This window comes from Giraffa tippelskirchi, chromosome 14, assembly GCF_054371585.1.
Source record: "Giraffa tippelskirchi isolate mGirTip1 chromosome 14, T2T-mGirTip1v1.2.pri, whole genome shotgun sequence".
In the NCBI taxonomy this organism is placed as follows: Eukaryota; Metazoa; Chordata; class Mammalia; order Artiodactyla; family Giraffidae; genus Giraffa; species Giraffa tippelskirchi.
The window spans coordinates 36,837,127-36,852,540 of NC_137288.1; the positions used below are offsets into that span (position 1 = coordinate 36,837,127).

At 37.7% G+C, this 15,414-nt stretch overlaps 1 protein-coding gene across 11 annotated transcripts in view; it reads left to right on the plus strand.

Annotated features, from left to right (window-relative positions):
• The window catches only part of CCDC178 (coiled-coil domain containing 178), a 365,952-nt gene that overhangs the window by 44,007 nt on the left and 306,531 nt on the right, over positions 1-15,414 (plus strand). For 9 of the 11 annotated variants that reach the window (XR_014074818.1, XR_014074817.1, XM_081562576.1 and 6 more), the window contains one exon: positions 8,024-8,163. Coding sequence is in view for 5 of the 11 variants with exons in the window: in XM_081562576.1 (XP_081418702.1) it covers positions 8,024-8,163 (140 nt within the window). In the remaining 6 variants the exon portion in view is untranslated. Of the gene's footprint in view, positions 1-8,023; positions 8,194-15,414 lie in introns of all 11 variants that reach the window. The other 2 variants (XM_081562582.1, XM_081562581.1) reach the window with 2 other exon arrangements.

The following is a 15,414-nucleotide window of genomic DNA, read 5'->3' on the forward strand; positions in this document are numbered from 1 at the left end:
ATAGTAACCTGTGTAAACTGTATTTATATTCACTCATTTGTTTGTGATGCTGATGTTATATTTTTATTAAGAAATAAACCTAAATATCATTAATAGTTAACAAAGTACTGATGTATAATATATGGATATAATATTTTAATTTTATTAATATTGTGTTGTAATTAAAATTTGATTCATAAGAATTGTTTATAATTTCAGAAATTTATGAATTTTTAAAATAAACAGTTTCTTTATCCTTCATGTTAGGACTGACATGTGCTGGAAACTTTCCAGTTCATTAAAGATATGTTTCTTAGAATGAAAAGAAGAAGGACTAGTGTTTTTGGGTTGTGAAATCCAGAATTCAAAATTGTTCATTGAGATTCCATGAAATGTTAGCTCAGAAAGTGTTTCTGGCGTCCTATGTGGAAAGAAGTAGAAAGAGATGATTAAATGTATACATTTTATGTATGCTGTGTGCTTAGTTGCTCAGTCATGTCCAACTCTTTGCAACCCAATGGACTGTAGCCCACCAGGCTCCTCTGTCCCTGGGGATTCTCCAGGCAAGAGTACTGGAGTGGGCTGCCATGCCCTCCTCCAGGGGGCCTTCCCAACCCAGGGATCAAACTCGGGTCTCCCACATTGCAGGTGTATTCCTTACCATCTGAGCCACCAGGGAAGCCCCATTCTATAGTGTTTCATATTTTTTCTCAGATCATTCTTGTGGAGAACTCCATATTTATCAAAACATTTAATCTTAATCTTGGTTAATTTAAGCCCAGTTCATCACCTGTGCTTCTGACCAACTACTATATATTATTAGTGGTTTTAGTTTATACCCCTGCCTACCTTGGTTTTGATTAATTTGCTAGAGTGGCTCACAGGACTCAGAGAAACATTTTACTTACTAGGTTACTGGTTTATTATAAAAGAATATAACACAGGAACAGCAGATGGAAGAGGGGCATAAGACAAGATATGGAGGAAGGTCACAGAGCTTCCACAAGATATGGAGGAAGGGATGTTGTCTCCAAACATGCCAGTCCCCTCAAATCTCTGTGTATTCACCAACCGAGAAACTCTCAGATTCCTGTCCAGTTGAATTTTTATGGAGTCTTCATCACATGCGCAGAATTGATTAAATCATTGAACATAGATTGTTGATTTATCCTCCAGCCCTTCTCCCCTCCCCAAGGGTCAGAAGTTGGTGGTGGACTGAAAATTCCAACTCTGTAATCAAAAGATTGGTTCTCCTGAGTCTCCCTCCTTATTTGTGGTCCAAAAGTCACCTCATTAGTATAAAAAAATGATATTTTAATTGCTCGCATTGGTTAGCAAATTGCAAGGGTTTTAGCATCTCTGTGCCAAAAACAGATCAAGACCAAATATATCTTGCTTATTCTAAATCACAGGAGCTCTCCTGATAGCTCAGTTGGTGAAGAATCCACCCGCAAAACAGGAGATCCTGGTTCTATTTGTGGGTCAGGAAGATATGCTGGAGAAGGGATAGGCTACCCATTCCAGTATTCTTGGGCTTCCCTTGTGGCTCAGCTGGAATCAGAATCTGCCTGCAATGTGGGAGACCTGGGTTCATTTCCTGGGTTGGGAAGATGCCCTGGAGAAGGGAAAGTCCACCCACTCCAGTATTCTGGCCTGGAGAATTTGTGACTCTCTGGGTCACAAAAAGTCGGACACAACTGAGCGACTGTCAGTTTCACTTTTATTCTAAATCACGGTATCAGAATAGTGTATGACAAATGAATACTGTGGGACAAAAGTATCTTCAGTATTTTGAGTAACATCAATTTGTTTAAATGGTTTTTAAGAATTAAGAGAATTGTTAATGAATAAGGACAGATTTGAACTGAATATTGAAGGATGTATTTGTATATGAAATGGGAGGAGGGAATTTAAGAAAGAGCAGAATGAGTCAAATAGTGTGGTGAAGTAACACAAAATATGGGAAAAGTAGGTTACTTTGAATTCAGTATAGGAAAGATCCAGAAATATAAAGATAATTGGTTAAAATAAAGCTTGAAATGATCGAGGTGCAGTCAAGAAGCATCTTGAATTTCAGGCTCAAAAGTGTGAACTTCATTATTGCTTAGTCTCTGGTCCTGTATAAATTTGATTGGTGATGTTATGTTGCCAAATCTTTTGCTTGAAAATTTGAGTCTGAGTGTGCTCTGCAGAATTATTTGGGTACAGGAGGAATATGGAAACTATTGTCCTAAACAAATAAACTATCAAATAGTTCTCCGGAAAAGAGAAGTTTATTTGGATCAGCAGATTCAAGGTCTGAAACCATTATGAGGTATATGCAAGTTCCCCCAAGTTCCCCCAAGGCATACTCTTTTATGTAAGAGAAACGAAGTCAGGAGAGCTACAGTTAACAAGGGCTTCCCAGGTGGCGCTAGTGGTCAAGAGGAGACTGGTACGAGGTTATTTAATTCTGTCACGAGGGAATGTTTGGTGGTCTTTTTATCAAACAGATTTGTTGAGAGAAAATTTAAATACAATAAAATCCACTCATTTAAGTATACAGGTCAATGATTTGACACCCATTTAACCACCATCTTAAACAGGGTATAGATACTCTTTTCAGAAAGTTCGTTCATATCTTTTGTGTTCACTATCACTTCACCCCACCCTTCATATCCACAGATATTTCAGTTTCACCATCTTAAAATTTTAAAAAAGTGGAATCATTCCACTTATCTGTCCTTTTGTGTCCAGTTTATTTCAAAGTCTGAGAAAGAGGTCTGTGAGATTCATCCATGTGGCTGAACATATTAGTAGTTTCAATGCTGAATATATCAGCAGTTTGTTCATTTTACTGCTCAATAGTATTCCTTTGCATGAGTGCTGTATAGCCATTGATGGAAACTTTGGGTTTTCTAATTTTGAGCTATCATAAAGCTGTTACAAATAATTACACATAAGTCTCTTATGGACATATTTTTATTTATCTTGGATAAATACATAGAAGTGGAGTGCTGAGTTATATGATAAATATATACTTAACTTTTATAAGAAACTGCCAAACTGTTTTCCAAAAATTATTGACAGTTCCACCAGCAACATATGAGTTACAGTTGTACTGTATGTGCGTGCTCAGTCACTTAGTTGTATCTAACTCTGCATCCCCACAGACTGTGGCCCCCTAGGTTCCTCTGTTTGTGAGATTTTTCAGGCAAGAATACTGCAGTGGATTGCCATTTTCTCCTCTAGGGGAACTTCCCATCCCAAGAATCGAACTCATGTCTCCTGTGTCTCCAGCATTGGCAGGTGGATTCTTCACCACTGAGCCAACTGGGAAGCCTGTAGCTGTACTATAGTCTCACTAATAGTGACTTTGCCAGTTTTTAAAATTTTTGGCATTCTAGTGAGTGCGAAGTTGTACTGCACTGTAAATTAAAGATGCACTTTTCTGATGATTAATGATGTGGAGCATCTTTTTACATGCTTGTTAGTCATTTGTGTGTTATCTATTGGAAAAGTCCCAGTCTTATGCCCATTTTTTATTGGGTTGTTTTCCTGTTGTAAATTTTCTCTGCACATTCCATATGTAAGTCATTTGTCAAATATGTATCTGTTTCCTCCTACTCTTGCTCGTGTTTTCATTTATTGTAATAGCTTTTTGAGGCAAGCTAAATGTTTTGATATTGGTGAAGTCAAATTTATTTTTTCAATGTTTCTCTCTCTCTTCCTTCCTTCTTTCTTGCCTGTTTTTTTTGTTTGTTGGTTGGTTTTAATTTTTTTAAATGTATTTATTTTTAATTGGAGGATAATTGCTTTACAGTGTTGTATTGGTTTCTTCTGTACATCAACATGAATCAGCCCTAAGTATGCATATGTCTCCTCCCTCTTGAACCTCCCTCCGACATCCCAGCCCATCCCACCCCTCTGTGTTGTCACAGAATACCAGATTTGAGCTCCCTGTGTCATACAGCAAATTTTCACTAGCTGTCTGTTTTACATATGGTAATGTTTATGTTTCAATACTACTTAAAAGACGTTTGCTCGTTGGAAGAAAAGCTATGACCAACCTAGACGGCATATTAAAAAGCAGAGACATTATTTTACTAACAAAGTTCCATCTAGTCAAAACTATGGTTTTTCCAGTAGTCATGTATAGATGTGAGAGTTGGACAATAAAGAGAGCTGAGTGCCGAAGAATTGATGCCTTTGAACTGTGGTGTTGGAGAAGACTCTTGAGAGTCCCTTGGACTGCAAGGAAATCCAACCAGTCCATCCTAAAGGAAACCAGTCCTGAATATTCATTGGAAGGACTGATGCTGAAGCTGAAACTCCATTACTTTGGCCACCTGATGTGCAGAACCAACTCACTGGAAAAGATCCTGATGCTGGGAAAGATTGAAGGCAGGAGGAGAAAGGGACGACAGAGGATGAGAAGGTTGGATGGAATCACTGACGCAATGGACGTGAGTTTGAGTAAGCTCCGGGAGTTGGTGATGGACAGGGAAGCCTGGCGTGCTGAAGTCCATGGGATCGCAAAGAGTCGGGCACAACTGAGCAACTGAACTGAACTGAACTATTCTCCCAATTGCCTGCTTATTTTTTAAAACTATTTTTCTGTTATGTTCTGGCCTATCTTGTTTCTGATGAGAAATATAGCAGTTATTCATACCATGTCCTCTATATGTAATATGTCCTTTTGTATCTGGCTGCTTTAAAGATTTCCTCTTTAATTGGTTTTCAACAGTTTGACTCAAACTGTTGATGTTCTCAGACATAGTTCTCTTTGTATTTTTGTATTGTGTGAGATTTGTTGAGCTTCTTGGATGTGTGAGTTGATGTTTTTCATGAGATTTTGAAATTTTCTGGCTGTTATTTCTTCAAATATTTTTCTCTCCAAATTTTCCTCTCTTTTCCTTCCAGACCCTAAACTTCACATATGCTGAACTTTGATTATGTTTGGTTTTTTTCCTAGAATTCCTTGAGGATCTGTTCTTTTTTCTTCATTTTTATTTCTTTTCTTTAGATTGGATAATTTCTATCAATCTGCCCATTCATTCTTTACTCAGGGAAAGGTCTCTTCCTGCATTTCCCCACCACCAGTGTATAACCAAACTAAAAGGAGCTTTGTTTTTCATTAAAAAAAAAGTTAACAGTACTTTCTGTTCATCACACAGAAGCTTTGCAAGGAGAAGAAATTATTTCTAAACTTATGAGCACTAGCTTATTCTACATTTTGAAAGAAAACCAGGATATTAAAAGGGGTAACAGAATGTGAGAAAAAAAAATTTGTGTTTGGGTAAGAGTTTTTCATCAGAGAAGTGACTTCAGATAAAGGCATGATACAGTAATTTCAGTGATGGATGTAAAGGAATTACATATTAAAAGCAGAAGAGAAGGAAGAATGGTAGTGATAAAATCTTAAATTATAGGGCCTGTGTGAATAAACTGTGTAAGGATCTAATTCACTGAGCGAGGAGAGTTGGCAGTTAATGAACATAAACAACCCTTTGCCCACACAATCAGACCATCCATATTTTTTCTCAAATGGAAATTTCATGTTGCCGTCTCAACAAACCTCAACTCTGGTTAGATCCAGAAGGATCTTACTCTTATGCATCGATTCTGAGCAAAGATGTTGGAGTTGGGCTGATTTTTAGAGAGAATGAATGTCCTGCCTGAGTTTAATTCTTAAAATCCTTACCCGATTTTTTATGCACAGGCTTTACAAGGTAGAGCTCTGTCAACTTAATGTTTGACTAAAACTGTTAATTCATTGTATCATGGAGTTGTAGGTGAAAATGATCTTATATAACACTCTGCCCTCTGGTTTATGTATTCCATGAGAAATCTAAGGTTAGAGATTGATTAGTTTTATCTTAAAAATCACAGTTATCAGTCAGTCATACTGATAAATGAATGACCAGAGACAGCAAGTTTAGTGACCTAAGTGTATCTTTACTGTGTGTAACATGAAAAGGAAGTAGAAAGAAAAGTTGTAACTCATACCCTTAGTATTAGGGTAAAGCAGTAATAAGAACTCATAGATTCTTGTTCTTTCTTGTGCTGCTTGTAGTGCCATGTCTTTTGTAGACTTTTAGTGCGAACTCTAACTTTACCATATTTCCTTTTCCCCACTTTACCGTATGTAAAATGTTAATCCTAAACCATGGAGCACTCAGGAAATTAATGAATAACTCATCTGGTAGGATGAGAATGGCACATGTAGAAAAATGTTAAATGAGTCATTGCTATCTTTGTTTCCTCTGCATTTAATGAAGCAAAACAAATGCTTTAACTATAAGGAAAACTGCCTGCTTGTTAAATGTATATTAAAGCCCTATTTTTAGAGGGATGGACAACATACCTGTATTAGGATATTTGGATAAGAGGTCAATATGTAATTTTTATCAGCTTGGTTTTTTTCTTTTTTGGTCCTTTGAGTGTTACAGAGATGAAAATATATATCTGTGTATGAAATAAAGAGGAAAAATAGAATATAACAAGAAAAAAATAGTCATGCCAAGTATGTGTGTTCACCGTGGTCAAAACAAAGTAAAATACATTAGAATATCAGCGCTGATATCTTGAAGGAACATTCGAACTTCACAAACAAGTGACATGAAACTTTTGAAATGTCCCTGAGATATCCTTTTAGAAACACTTCTCTTCATTTCACCACATTTTTAAATATAAAAACAGCCTTCATGGTATTGTGTATACTCCAAAGCCAGAGAGAAATATTTTAAGTCCCAGCTCTCCCACCTCTCAGCTCTGTGCAGTGCAATACTTTATGTAACAACTTCTCTAAGCTTTGCTTTCCTAATATATGAAATCAAGACAAGAACCCCTTTCTTGTTGTGAAGATTAAATAAAATGTGGCATCAAAAGTGCTTAGCATAGCCTCATGTTTGGTGCATATATTTAGTACTCAATAATGTCAAAAAATATGTATTTTTTTCCTATATGGGCTATTCTTCTGCATATAGGATATGAACATATATGGGGTAGACACATTGATAAATGAAACCTATGCCATTTTGACAGATAATGTATTTTTGGAGGAGGATATTATGAGGTTTCATTTAAAGATATTTAAAAGACTTCAGTTTATATGAAGCTGTCTAAAATATTTACCATCTCTATGTGTTGACACTGACACAAAAGGCACAGACTGGAGGCAACAGCATTACTTCATATTCCTCAAGGTCAACTGAAATGAGAACATCAGTCTGTTCTCACTGAGGCCCCAAGCCTCTTTTGTGTCTTGCATTTAAGATCAGTGATTGCAGCTGTAATCCAGCTCAACAGAGTCCTTAGAGGCCACAGGACTGCAAGTAAGCACTTTGGTGGAGCTTCATGGACAACTTTGCTATGCTTCTGCAACCTTTAGTTGATTCGGGACATGCCAGGATTAGAATCACTGAGGCACATCAGACTGAGTGGATTTTATGATGAGTACAACTTGAATGCCACAGTGAGAACATCAATCACTCTTCGCATGAGACTTCAATTTTCAGAAATGGAAGGTAGAAAATGAGGTTATTATGAGAATGATGGGGACCTGCTTTTATTTATTTATTTCTTCAGCAGGAGAAACCATGCTGAATTTAAGGAAGAACTTCAATGCATGAGTGGTTGGATATTATTTACACTGGAACATGTGGTGTCTCTTTGAGAGGAGAATCTAAAATATATGTCAAAGTCATTTCTTAAGTGATTCAAGGTCTATTTAGAAACAAATGGATTAACTGATTTTCTGCCTTTTTTCTTTCTTTTTTTCATAATGCCATGGAACACTTCAACTTTTAAATTTTCTTAAAGTTTTGTTCTCACTTCTTAGGTTTATTTTTTTGTTACATTTTATGTTATAATGATCATTTTATTTTAGTTTTCAGATTATTGTAAGGTTCATTCTATAATTCTCTGACATTTATCAATCTGTTGATTGAAGTTGGAGTGTTAGTGCTAGTAAAGCAGAATACTTTTTGTACATTCTGAACATCAAGGTTTACTATTCTGTATATAACTGCGAACTGATGTCCTCTGTCTGTTTTATCTGTAGAGCTGAATAAAGGCCTTTATTTTGGCTACCCATGCCGACGTGAAAGCTGTGCTTTAGTAAACATCCCGGCTCCATGTGTCAACAAGATGATTGCACACATTGAAGATGTGGAGTCTAAGATACAGGAGCATCTGAAACGGGTAAGCCATATCTAACGTGCTGAAATTTTTGTATGGGGTGTATAGGTTTTCCTGGTGGCTCAGTGGTAAAGAATCCACCTACCAAGCAATTGATGCCCATTCAATCCCTGGGTCAGGAAGATCCCCGGGATAAGGAAATGGCTGCCCACTATAGTATTTGCCTGGGAAGTCCCCTGAGCAGAGGAGCCTGGCGGTCTACGGTCCATGGGGTCATGAAAGAGTCAGACATGAGTGAGTGACTAAAGCACAACAACATAGGGCCTATGAGTGTCTGTTACTTAAAGAACCCAGGGAGTTATTTATTTATTTGTTTTTAATGATTCTTGGACTTCTTTATAGAATCTTTGCTCTGTTGCACAATTTACTAATCTGGACATGTTTTTGATAATGTCACTTCAGAAGGGTAAAATGACCTTATTAGCTTCTTTTTTCTCCTGCATGTTTGTTCTTTATCCAGCGGCAATCATGCTAAGTAGTAATTTCCATAAGCCGACTTGACTAGTAAATTAAATAGTATTTACATCCTTTTCAGGGACACTAAACTGATTAGATGAGTAAATTGGTGTATAAAAGGACAGAATGCCCTTTTTTATTGAGTTATTTGGTTCTAAAGAAATACTTAACAGGTCTGTTAAAAGAGAATACAATGATTCTTTGTCTTTTTAATGTTAAAATTTGCCTTTATTATTCTGAAGGGAGTTTAATCTTGAAGTTACTGTAACTATCTATTATTTTCAAAGGATAATTTAGGAATGATTAAAAACCTTTTCATACCTTGTATTCATGTTACGTTTCTAAGTAATTAATACACAACTACACTGCCCAGATAGGAAGAAAAGTTTGCCAGAAATCTGTGCTATTTCTTTTCCTTGATCACTGTTACTGTTTCTGGCTCTGAGAGAGTTCCAGTGGGCCCTCATTATGCTTGATCTAAGGTGCTGTTTCCTTTCAGAGGAGTTAGAGTGCAGAATTTAAGATCACGGCCCTAAGAGCCACAACCTCTGTGAACCTAGATGAGAATGGTGATAATGATACCATGTTAGATAACATATGACATGCACTCAATATATATTAGCTATGTATTGTTATTTCTATAACATTATTTATATCATTCTATATTAGTATTTATATCTGTTGCTGCTTTCTTCCCCCAACTTAGAACACTCCTTCAGAAAATGCTTTGCAGGTCATCTGTCTGATGGTGGCCTGGGCCTTGAAAAGTATGAGTAGATAGAAGAGAATTAATATTAATTAATATATATGCTGGGACTTCCCAGATGGCTCAGCGGTAAAAGAATCCACTTGCAAATGCAGGAGACACAAGAGACGAGTTCAATCCCTGGGTCAGGAAGATCACCTGGAGGAGAGACTTGTAACCCATTCCAGTATTCTTACCTGGAAAATCCATGGACAGAAGAGCCTGACGGGCTACAGTCCATGGGGTTGCAGAGAGTTGGAAACAGCTGAGCAGAGAAAGATAGAATACGATATGCTCTACACTTCACAAGTGTTTTAATTAACAGTTATGTATGTTGCTAAAATGATGAAAATAGATTGATAGGTGTATATGAATAGTCAAAGGCCCCAACCTTTGGCCTCACACTGATAACTCCTGTCGATTAACAGTGGCATTAGATTAGAAATACTATGCACAATAAATGTAATGTGCTTGAATAATCCCCAAACCATCCCCCAAGTCTGGTTCATGGAAAAATTGTCTTCCGTGGAACTGGTCCCTGGTGCCAAAAAGACTGGGGGCCATTGCTATAATATAACTCAGAACTATTGTTGAATGGTTACTGTTCTGCCTAACTGATAGATGGAGAAATAATAATTTTAAATAGTCTAGAATCTTATTTATGGTCATAAGACAGAGTTGGGATTCGATCACACTCCCCCTGTTACCAAAGCCCATGTTCATTACCCATTCCTGCTTGGGATTCTGAGCAGTTGTTGCTCCTGCTAAGTCACGTCAGTCATGTCCGACTCTATGCGACCCCATAGACGGCAGCCCCCCAGGCTCCCATCCCTGGGATTCTCCAGGCAAGACTACTGGAGTGGGCTGACATGCCCTCTTCCAGGGGATCTTCCTCACCCAGGGATCAAACCTAGGTCAACTGCAGGCAGATTCTTTACTGCTGAGCCACCAGGGAAGCCCAAAAAATGACCTCAGGTAAAGTAATTCACAAAATAAGCTAAGTATTTTACAGCTTATCTTAAGGAAAATTGAAAAAAGCAGCCTTTTTCTGTAGCTATATTATGTAAATAAGCCAGCTGCCATAAGTTTCTCCATCCATTCATAGATGTTTAAATGTAATTCTGAATCTTGAAAAGAAAATTCCTCAAAGTAGAGTTACTGTGAACATTTTACCTACATTTGTTTTTTGTAAGAGTGAGAAAACATTGAAAAATGATGGAAATAATCACCTGGATATCTTCCCATACAAATAAGAGGTTTTGATTTGCTTTTCTTCTACCTTATACGCCCACACTGCCTAGACTAGAGATGATTTTATTTAATTTGAAATGATCTCTACTCAGTTGAAAGTTTCTTCTTCATTTAATCAATACAAGTCATTAAGATGCTACCATGACTTAAAAGAATGACTCAGAGAGAAACTATTTAGAAATCATTCTTTAAATATAAAAAATTCACTGTACACAAGTAATAACTTTATCATTAATGGCAATAATAATATAGCTAATATTTATTAAGTGTTTACTGCATATCATAGGCTGTATTAAACACTTAATATACATGATTTTATTGAATCCTTATGGAAACCTTGTGAGGTAGAAACTGCCAAAATCCCCAATTGTGGATGAGGAAAATGATTCCAAAAGTTGATTTCTCCTTTCTCCCAGAGCCAGTATCCATACCAAGTGTGTCTCAGACCTAGGAACATCCTATCCACTACTGTACTAAATAATATCTCTGCTTGAGAGTATATCAACTGTGAGGACCCAATAACATGAATGTTAAAAGGCTTATAATTGGAAAACTGCTTTGCCAATACCATTTTGTAACTGATTTTAATTATGAAACCCTTGTATTTGATCATCTCGTCCTCTTGATCAAATACTTTGAGTTCTCTCATTCTATTAATTCTGTTTCATTAGAAACTTCAAACCTCAGATCACTGTTTCCCATTCTATCGTACCAATATTTTTACTTCCTTGCCTAATCAGTTCATCTCTTAAAACACTCACCAATTGATATATTTAGTCGTTTATTTCTTTATCCTGCCTTCCTTTTAGTCTGACAAAGTGCCAAATCTGATGAGCTCTTGTTAATGTTCCGCCGTCTTCACTTCTACATCCAGGCTTCTGAATGGTGGTGGAGAACATTACACAATAATCCATATTTGAGATATCATGCATTCATGGTCTCCACCCTCAGTGGGACCTTTGATAGTGCTCTGAAGCCATTCTGTTTGTCAACCTGAACTTTCTCTAGTATTCTTTGGTGGCTTCTCCAGTCCCCTCTTTTGTTTAGGTTTCCAAATCCTCCTCCTCACTACCCCTTCATCTCTTACTCCTCAAAGAAAATAGGAGACGAAATAACAGAAATGCCTCAAGCCCCTTTATCTCACCTGTGAGCATTCTTGGATTCCTCAAACGTAACTCTCTTTGTCCTTCTGTGGAATATTTCCCCCTTCCCCACAATGGCTCCCCCTTCACCTGCATTCCATCTTCTGCCTTTGCAAGGATCTTGTTCCATCAGGTGTTTTTCTCACCATCCTATCTTCCAAATCTCCTTTTTTTCTTAACTCATTCCTATCAACATTTAAAATATGGATTTTTCTTGTTTTCAGGAAATTTTTTTTCTTTCCATACATACCCTTAAATATATCCATCCCCTTTTCAGTTTCTCTTCTCATAACACTTAACATCTGAAAAGAGTTGCCTAAGTTTAGTATCTCGATTCCTCATCTCCCAAATGCTCATTCATTCATTGCAACCTGTATTTGGCCCCCATTATTCTAATGAAAATATCTTCAGAAAAGTAACTTGTTTTTTCTCTTATCTGTTGCTTCATGCATGCGTGTACACGCACACACACATACAAAAACTTTGTGGCTAGAACAAGACATGGTTTTAGCAGTTATACTTAAATCTTTGAGACATTTTACATCTAGGAGACATGTATGTACCTGAAGCCAAAGATAAGATAATGGTGGATTAAAAATGGCTACCCTCCTCCTTTTCATCTCCTTACATTAACAGACAGTCTATTTTCTCAACCTTTAAACATAGACTTGGACTTGTGTCTTGTTTTGAACAACAAATGTATCAGAAGAAGTGTCATACAGCTTCTAAGCAAAGTCTCAAGAGGCCTTGAACTTCTGCCTTCACTCTCCTGCTGCCATAAGTTCCCCAGGTAAAGAAGCATAATCTAGCCTCCTTGAAGATGAATGATCAAGAAGAGGGAGAGGCCCAACCTACAGCAGTCACAAACCATCACTTGTGAGTGAGGTCGTGTTGAACTACCTATCCTAGTCGAGGTGCCATTTGACTGCATTAGTTTGAGGTCATATTAGTGACCAAAAAAATCACACAGCTGAGCCCATCGTACATTGGTGACTCACAAAATTATGAGCAAATAAAAAGGGGATTGTTTTTAGCCACTGAGTTTTAGAGTGGTTATTATGCAGCAGTAACTCTGCATTGTTGAGCATGACCCTGAAGTATACAGGCATATCTGTATATATGCCACAAGTTAAAGTGAGTAAAATGGAAAATTTGATTCTGTGTAGTGTTGAAAATGAAACTTGCTCCTTCTAATTTACATGCTTCATAATATACTTTTATATTTGATAGGTAGTTCCGTCCTTTTTTTTTTTTCATTTTAAATTTCTTTGACTATTCTGTTTTAAAATTTATTTGGCTGCATCGGGTCTTAGTTGCAGCATGTGGGATCTTTGTTGCATCATGCAGTATCATTTGTTGAGGTGCATGGACTCTCTAGTTGTGGCAAGTGGGCTCCGGTAGTTGTGGCATGCAGGCTCTCTAGTCGTGGCATGCAGGCTCTCTATTCGGGGCATGCAGGCTTAGTTTTGTGGCATGCAGGCTTAGATGCTTGGCAGCCTGTGGGATCTTAGTACCCAATCAGGAGTTGAACATGTGTCTTCTGTATTGTAAGGCAGATTTTTAACCACTGGACAACCAGGAAAGTCTCTGAACTCTCACATACGTGGGTAATGAAATGATTACTTATTTTAGTCTGTTTAATATTTGAATAATGCACTCATGTGTGCATGTGTGCTAAGTTGCTTCAGTCGTATCCAACTCTTTGCAACCCTATGGACCACAGCCTGCCAGGCTCCTCTGTCCATAGGATTCTCCAGGCAAGAATACTAGAGGGTTGCCATTTCCTCCTGCAGGGGATCTTCCCGACCCAGGGATCGAACCTGCATCTCTTGTGACTCCTGTGTTGACAGGCAGTTCTTTATCACTAGCACAACTGGGAAGTCCAAAGGAATTTATATCAAATTTAGTTTTTCTTATTTATAATATTGTGGAAAAAGATATATATGCCTTTAATTTATTATTGTATTCACTTATGTTCATACCAGTATTTCTGTTATATCTGAATAAATTCTTATTTTTCATGCTATAAATTTTTTTCAAATATTTGGATACCCTATTTTGTCCTTGTATTTATAAATGATAAACCAGACTGATTACTGGTTGCTGGCATAAGTTTTTGTTGATTTTGTTGCTGTTGTTATTTGTTTGCTTTTTAGCAACTGTCAGAGTCTGCTTACATCAAAGGCTTTTGTCCAGCATATAAAAATTTCTACTCAGGCTCTTTGTAAATAGGAAGTAATATGCTTAGGCAAGAAAGTTGTGGGCCTTTCCTTTGGCCTTAATAAGCTTACTTTTGAGTTTATACCCCCTTATAATCTTTTCACTTATTTGTACATCTGCTTTTGTTTTTCCGCGTGGACTTGTTTGCATCTTTGTAAGATTCTGCTGGTTGTGTAGGCTCTGTTTTGCTTCTCTCTAGAGCAATAACTTCCGTTCTTAGATATTTTCTCCAACTTGGGCATATCTCCAATGTGGTCAGAGAATTTTTCTCATGGCAATGTCTAGAGGGTAACTTTTTGGCTGTGTATTCTGGCTTGTTTGGATGGAAAGCAAAAACACTGTAATGACCTGTCTCATCAGAGGCAACCCCTCCATTATTTACTTTGGTTCAATTCAGTTCAGTTCAGTCGCTCAGTTGTGTCCGACTCTTTGTGACCCCATGGACTAAAGCATGCCAGGCTTCCCTGTCCATCACCAACTCCCAGAGTTTACTCAAACTCATGTCCATTGAGTTGGTGATGCCATCCAACCATCTCATCCTCTGTCATCCCCTTCTCCTCCTGCCCTCAATCTTTCCCAGCACCAGGATCTTTTCTAATGAGTCAGTTCTTCACATCAGGGGGCCAGAGTATTGGAGTTTCAGCTTCAGCATCATTCCTTCCAATGAATATTCAGGACTGATTTCATATAGCACTGACTGGTTGGATCTCCTTGCAGTCCAAGGGACGCTCAAGAGTCTTCTCCAACACCACAGTTCAAAGGCATCAATTCTTTGGTGCTCAGCTTTCTTTATAGTCCAACTCTCACATCCATACATGACTACTGGAAAAACCATACCTTTGACTAGACGGACTTTTCTTGGCAAAGTAATGTCTCTGCTTTTTAATATGCTGTCTAGGTTGGTCATAACTTTTCTTCCAAGGAGCAAGTGTCTTTTGCTTTCATGGCTGCAGTTACCACCTGCAGTGATTTTGGAGCCCCGAAAAGTAAAGTCTGCCACTGTTTCCACTGTTTCCCCATCTATTTGCCATGAAGTGGTGGGACCAGATGCCATGATCTTAGTTTTCTGAATGTTGAGCTTTAAGCCAACTTTTTCACTCTCCTCTTTCACTTTCATCAAGAAGCTCTTTAATTCTTCTTTGCTTTCTGCCATAAGGGTGGTATCATCTGCATATCTGAGGTTATTGATATTTCTCCTGGCAATCTTGATTCTAGCTTGTGCTTCATCCAACCCAGCATTTCTCATGATGTACTCTGCATATAAGGTAAATAAGCAGGGTGACAATATATAGCCTTGACACACTCCTTTCCCTATTTGGAACTAGTCTGTTGTTTCATGTCCAGTTCTAACTGTTGCTTCCTGACCTGCATACAGGTTTCTCAGGAGGCAGGTCAGGTGGTCTGGTATTCCCATCTCTTGAAGAGTTTTCTGCTGTTTTT